The 6,850-nt window shown below is 46.8% G+C and overlaps 1 protein-coding gene across 1 annotated transcript in view; it reads left to right on the forward strand.

Moving 5' to 3' along the window:
• The first annotated feature begins 2,211 nt into the window (after nucleotides 1-2,211).
• The window catches only part of slc13a4 (solute carrier family 13 member 4), a 9,725-nt gene continuing 5,086 nt past the window's right edge, over nucleotides 2,212-6,850 (forward strand). Inside the window, exons 1-4 of the mRNA XM_057022648.1 lie at nucleotides 2,212-2,617; nucleotides 5,450-5,578; nucleotides 6,629-6,765; nucleotides 6,849-6,850. The exon at nucleotides 6,849-6,850 is cut by the window's right edge and continues 174 nt beyond it. Coding sequence (XP_056878628.1) covers nucleotides 2,495-2,617; nucleotides 5,450-5,578; nucleotides 6,629-6,765; nucleotides 6,849-6,850 — 391 coding nt within the window. The 5' untranslated portion in view covers nucleotides 2,212-2,494. The remainder of the gene's footprint in view (nucleotides 2,618-5,449; nucleotides 5,579-6,628; nucleotides 6,766-6,848) is intronic.

Consider the following 6,850-nt stretch of genomic DNA (forward strand, 5'->3'; position numbering starts at 1 on the left):
CAGCAGCAGCAGAGCAGCAGCAGCAGAGCAGCAGCAGCAGCAGCTGAACCAGAAACATAATATCAGAAAAATAATATTCTGAACATCTTTTGTCAGCTGAACCAGGATTTAGGTGAGTAAAGTGATGAAAGTGTTGGGAGGATTTAAAAGCTGGCAAACATCAAACTGATTTCCATTTGGTTTCCAAATGGAAGCATTTGTGTCCTGATGTGTCCCTAATCTGAGGTCACTCTGGCTCCATGTCCACTATTTACATCTGTAAACTGTAATCCAGAGGAGCATAACCCCCCCCCACCCCCCACCCACCCACCCACCCACTGCATTAAAGAGGCTTGAGTCTGTATATAGTAAAATACTGAACAATAGAAGAATAAAGAGATATTTTTTATAATTAAATTAGTCATTTCAATAGGTAAGTATTGAGAGAACTACTGAGCTGTTGTTTTCATTCATTATTTTCCACCTAACAATATTATTTTAGTCCTAATTAGGGAGATATCGTCCAGTTATGCTCCATCGGAACCGCATATACCGCCCCCGTGTGGTCAAATGACCTCATTGCTATCTGTCCTGTTTTTTTCCCCTTTTTAAAAAATATATTTAGCAAAAACTCTTGAAATTCCCAAATCATGATGTCAGATTAATATGGACGTAAATCCGTGATATCAGAAATTCATTTTTCATTTTTAACACTTTCAACATCCAGCCAATCAAGATACCATCCGCAGGTCACGTGACGCACCAAACCTGACGCGCGTGAGGATAACGAGTCGGTGCTTTCGTGATTTTTTTTAACGCTTCATGTGATTATTTCAAAATCATGTCTCAATCCAACGGATAAATATTATCATTCTTTACTTTTTTTTATCATGTTTGGGTCTACACTCGCGACCGTAGGGATGTCACATGATCAGCGGAGCGTGACGTGATTGGCTGGATGTTGAATGACGTGATCGTTTCTTCTCCCTGGGTACCCGGATGTTTCATGTCCCAGAATGAATTTTTGAAACTGCAATTTTTATGACGTTGATATTTCTTTAGACCGATTTTTTTTATTATTTAGAATTTTTTTAAGACTGAAAATTTTACATCAAAAATAAAAATCTGTGCTCGAAATCTGATGGCTTTTCAAATTAAAAGTGGTTTTAATGCAGTGAGAAAAAAAGTTAAAAATTCATACTCGAAGACAGATTTACTTCCCTTTCTCTCTCTCTCTCTCTCTCTCTCTCTCTCTCTCTCTCTCTCTCACACACACACACACACAAAACAGATGAGGAAATGCCAAAATTGTCATGCAGTTTAAGAATAAAAGAGGGTTAGAGGGACTTAACTAGAAGTGTTTTCAGTTATGTAAGGTTACAGGTTAACAATGAGACAAACACAAATGAACTAAAAAACAAAAAAAAGGCATGTTATCACGGTCAGTTTCTTACAAATTTTACGAATCACCATATTTGTAATAACTCGAACCTGTTCTCATCATTTCTGCACGTGTTAGATTTTAATGCTTTGAAATGTCTGGTTTGAAAAGGCAGCCTGTGAAGAATTAATCCTCCTTACACAATGTGGATAAATCAGGCTGTTTGGTTGTTGTTGGTGAGATTAATTACTAATTACAGTGTTTGGGGGCAGTGAGACTAGCACATGTGTTTTGAGTACTCATTTTATGAATTATTCATTCGAAAACAGGTGAAAGTTTTCAGAGTTCTGAAGGGGCGACTGCTCGCACCGCCCGGTCCGGCCTCTAGGGGGCAGTGCGGGACTGCGGCGCCAACCCAACCTGCTTCTGCAGCTTTACTTTGTACATTTAAACCTAATTTACTGCAAATCTGATCGTTTTCTGTCTGTTTCTGTCACACCACAACGGAAGTTCATCAGATGTATGGCTGTTTGTTGCGTATTCGGTTTTCCTGTGTGTCAGAATAAAGAAAAATGAAGAAATAAAAAAAATCTCCAGTGGTTTGTTTGATTTGGCCATTTTATATCTTCATTTTCAGAATTCCACCATGGCTCCAGGCGATTCGAAAACCCAATAATATGATAATAATCCTTTCTTCATCCACCCACTTCTACGCATTTTAGTCACTTTGAGGAGTTTTATGCAACTTAACTAACTTTCTGATTGGCTGACGGTCGTGCGGGCGGGGCGGGGCTTAGCGCCCGGTAATTAGCATATACCTCTTGGCTAATAAAAGTGCCGACAGCTTCACCTGATGATGCAGGCAGCATTAAACCCCCCAGAGGCGAGCAGAACGGACGGCAGGAGGACATGCAGGGGCCCCGGATGTAGCGCAGGGTCCAACTCTTGTACATCAACTTTCAGAACCGAGGCCCTCACCTCACCGGTGCCGGTGCGCGTCAAGGCGCACAGCCACAGGAGCGCCGCCCTCCTTCCTCCGGTGGGCTGGTTTGACTGGTCCGGTCCGGTCCGGTCCGGGTCGTTCACGCCTGTTTCTGCTGCCTGAGCGGTCCGACCCAGAGCCCCGGGTCATCCATGAGGCTAGAGGCCGCAGCCAGGATGGATCTGTTCAGGAAGCTGTGGAAGGCGAGGAAACTGATCCTGGTGGTGCTGATCCCGCTGTCCCTGCTTCCTCTGCCGCTCATCCACCCCACGAGCGTGAGTACAGCGACGCACCTGTAGACCCACGACCCGAACCCAAAGCTCGAGTGGTTCCTGGAAGAGCTGCGATCTTCCACAGTTGTGCTGTTTCTGAACAAATATCAACTTTCCTTCCACACCAAACACAGAAGAGCAGCTCAATTTATCTGCCCAATTTGTTAGCTTCACACAAGAGTTTTATTTATTTATTTATTTATTTATTTTATAATATATCTATATTTGAATTGGACCCGATCCTGTCAAACCCAGTTAGACAATAAAGGTGCAGCTGAATTCAACAAATGTTAGTGGAGAAATTGTTCATAATAATGAATCAAAGTGATTCAACTGCGACAGGAAATGTACTCAGTTACTTTCTGTTTGATTAAATCACCTTAAATTAACAAACAATAGAAGAATAAATAAACTATTTAATTACCTCAAAATAAGAAGATCCAAGTCTCCCGCCGAGGTCGCTCCATGTCAGTGCTTATAGGGTGTGTGTGTGTGTGTGTGTGGTGTGTGTGTGTGTGTGTGTGTGTGTGTGTGTGCGTGTGTGTGTGTGTGTGAGTGAGTGAGAGAGAGAGAGAGAGGACACACTGTCCCTTTGATCATCGCTGATGCCGCTCATCAGGGCGCAGAGGAGACGTCTCCATGTGCTGCTGACATTGGTGGGGTGTTGTTGTTGTTTTGGTGTGAGAGCCAGTAAACACAAGCAGAGACCAGAGAACTGAGCCTTGGAGGCATAAATGACCTTAAAATAAAGTCTAAAAAACCAAAAGGCCAAACGGATCCAAAAGAATCAACAAAGCTCCTTAAAATGTCTGAAAAAAACTGAGAATTCTGACGGGTGGAGCTGCTGATCCGTAAACAGTCTGTTTAGATGTTTAGATGTTTAGATGTTTGGGTGTTTAGATGTTAGGTGTTTGGATGTTTAGATGTTTGGGTGTTTAGATGTTTAGGTGTTTAGATGTTTAGATGTTTGGATGTTTGGGTGTTTAGGTGTTTGGATGTTTAGATGTTTGGGTGTTTGGATGTTTGGTGTTTGGATGTTTAGGTGTTTAGATGTTTGGATGTTTGGGTGTTTGGATGTTTCGCTGTTTGGCTGTTTGGCTGTTTGGATGTTTGGATGTTTAGGTGTTTACGTGTTTAGATGTTTAGGTGTTTGGATGTTTAGGTGTTTGGATGTTTAGATGTTTAGATGTTTGGCTGTTTGGCTGTTTGGGTGTTTAGGTGTTTGGGTGTTTGGATGTTTGGATGTTTGGCTGTTTGGGTGTTTAGATGTTTAGGTGTTTAGATGTTTAGATGTTTAGATGTTGGATGTTTGGGTGTTTAGATGTTTAGATGTTTAGATGTTTAGGTGTTTGGATGTTTAGGTGTTTAGGTGTTTAGGTGTTTGGATGTTTAGATGTTTAGATGTTTGGGTGTTTAGGTGTTTGGGTGTTTGGGTGTTTAGGTGTTTGGATGTTTCGCTGTTTGGGTGTTTGGATGTTTGGGTGTTTAGATGTTTAGGTGTTTACGTGTTTGGATGTTTACGTGTTTAGATGCTTAGATGTGTCTTCAACTGAAGGGCGCGGTTGCGTAACCCCCCCCAGCTGTGTGTCAGGGCTGTTTCTGTTATAAATGCGTCTTTTTCATATTTGTGTTGCTAACACCGTCTTGGTGCTGGGGGCCCAGGTCCTGGCCCCCCAGCTGGCCCCGGGGCTCCGGCCCCTGCTGTTATGTCAGGAGACGCAGGATGAGGCTGAGCCAGAACAAAAGAACAAAAAGTTACTACAAAGAAAAGGAAAGAAACAATCCAAACTAATTAAATTACATAACCGGGGCTCAACCTGCCCCGGCGCTGGACTCGGTCCCCACGTGGCCCCCTTACGTCAGCAGCGCCCCCCCGGCCTGGCAGGAATGTGGCCGGGCACCGAGGTGAAAGCGTGTGTGTTTGGAGTGTGTTTGGAGTGTGTTTGGAGTTACTGAGTCCAGCTGCAAAGGGACAGAACATCTGTTGGATGCGGTCAGGCCGGGTCAGTGGGGGGGGGGGGCAGCTGTGCCGGCAGGAGGGGGCAGGTGGAGGTGTGACACGACCTCACAGTGGCTAATGCGTTAGCTTGTGCTAACAAATGAAGGGTTCTCTTCAGAAAGGTGGTTGAGATGGTTTCTTAGTTTGTTGGTTTTACTCTCAAATTGATGTTTTTCCACTTAATTAGGTGTAATTAGTTGTTGTGGAGAACAGCTTCCTGTCTACTTCCTGTCAGGGTTTGATGAGGTCACCTGTCAGGTGAGTCAGGACAGGAAGTCCGGCTGCCAGCTGAACCCTGCAGCGGATTAAGTGAGTTTATATGAACTTCTGGGAACCTCGGTCCTCTCAAGCTCAGGTGGAGGTCGAATAAAGGTCAAAGTCCATCATTTAGGAGCTCGTGTGCACGTTTTGGTCCCAGCTTCCCACGTGATCAGCTGCTGCTCTCCCATTAGCAGCCCAGTAATGAGTACTGGTGCTGCTGACTCGGCGCTTAAGCACCCCCCCCCCCCCATCTCCTGATCGATGGTCGTCATTGACGAGGCTGTTTAGGCGTCTTTTGTCTCTTATCGTCTCCTCTTCAGTGATTAGATCAACAAAGAGCTCAACCTCATGGTCTCACGTTGAGAGACCACCTGATCCAGAGGATCAGTTACACTAGTCAGAGCCATTAGCATTAGCATTAGCATTTAAAGCTGCTCGCTCAGGTTCTGCAGCAGTCAGGATTCCCTCCCAAAGCATCCCCACGACAGGTTTCCCTCCCCACTCCACGTCCTGGATCCCAGTGCCGGGTCCTCCTGGTTTCTGGGTCCTGAGTGCTCCTGGCTGGTGTGTTGCAGGAGGCCTGCTGCGCCTACGTGCTGATGGTGACGGCCGTCTACTGGGTGTCCGAGGCCGTTCCGCTGGGAGCTGCTGCTCTGGTTCCTGCCTTCCTGTATCCGCTCTTTGGGGTCCTGAAGTCCAGCGAGGTGAGTGTGGAGGAGATCTTATCTGCTTCGACCCAGAATCTAAAGAATCGTACAGAGAAAAGGTGACGTTTCCAACCTTTGACTCCAAATCATTGATTTCCCCGGATCAACAGGTCAGCTGTAATCTTACTGTTACTGGGTGGGGGGGTGGGGGGGTGGTAGTGGTGGTGGTGGTGGGGGGGGGGGGGGGGGTGGTAGTGGTGGGGGTGGGGGGGGGGTGGGGGGTTGGTTGGTTGGTTATCAACCACGACAGCCTGAAACCAAGAGACCCCTCAGCTGCTAACGCCGATGATGTCACTGGTGTCTTGCTCACCTGTCATATCGGCGTTACATAAACCAGGAGCTGCACGTGTCATGTGACCGAGTCACATGGACAGAGGGTGACAAAGCTTCCTGTTAGCGCTGCTTAAGCCTCTTGTGATTCATTTCTACAAATATGCCAGCTTTATGCAACCTTCCCAGTCTATTATGGTCTCCTGCACCCCCCCCCCACACACACACACACACACACACACACACGCACACACACACCTGCTTTTCCCCATAAACACAGGCTATTGGAAACCAAGTGCTACTGTTCCATAATTATGGTCTGGAGGTACCAGGCTGCCATTCTAACGTGGCTCAGGAGGAGCAAGTGTCAGCGGGTTTAGGTGAAGGTTGAGTGGACGCCAGCTTATACAACACTGGTTCCTGTTCTGGTGGGAAATAGAGCAGATTAACAGGAACAAGCGGGAAACTGTACATTTCCATCCAGACAACGGGGGGGGGGGGGGGCAAACGAGCCGCCTAGCAACCAGCCCCCTGATCCTCAACCTATTATACCGAAGATTAGCAGATGCTAGCATCTTCCACTGGTTAGCTTTAGCAATATCTGTGAAGAGGTGATCTCTGTTTTAGACACTCGACCTCCGGGGTCAGGACAGAACTGGGGGGTGAACTGGGAGGTGAACTGGGGGGTGAACTGGGAGGTGAACAGGGAGGTGAACAGGGAGGTGAACTGGGGGGTGAACTGGGAGGTGTGGCAGCTGATCTTTGTGCTGTGTGCAGGTGGCAGCTGAGTACTGTAAGGACACCACTCTGCTGCTGATGGGCGTCATCTGTCTGGCCGCCTCCATCGAGAAGTGGAACCTCCACAAACGCATCGCCCTGCGTATGGTGATGGTCGCCGGGGCCAAGCCGGGCATGTGAGCGTCTTCCCCGCCTCCCTCAGGAGATGTGTTGCTGTGGTAATAACATTGGTCATAACAAGGCTCCGCCTCTGCTCCAGGT

The sequence above is a fragment of the Takifugu flavidus genome, chromosome 22, assembly GCF_003711565.1.
Source record: "Takifugu flavidus isolate HTHZ2018 chromosome 22, ASM371156v2, whole genome shotgun sequence".
NCBI classification, from domain to species: Eukaryota; Metazoa; Chordata; class Actinopteri; order Tetraodontiformes; family Tetraodontidae; genus Takifugu; species Takifugu flavidus.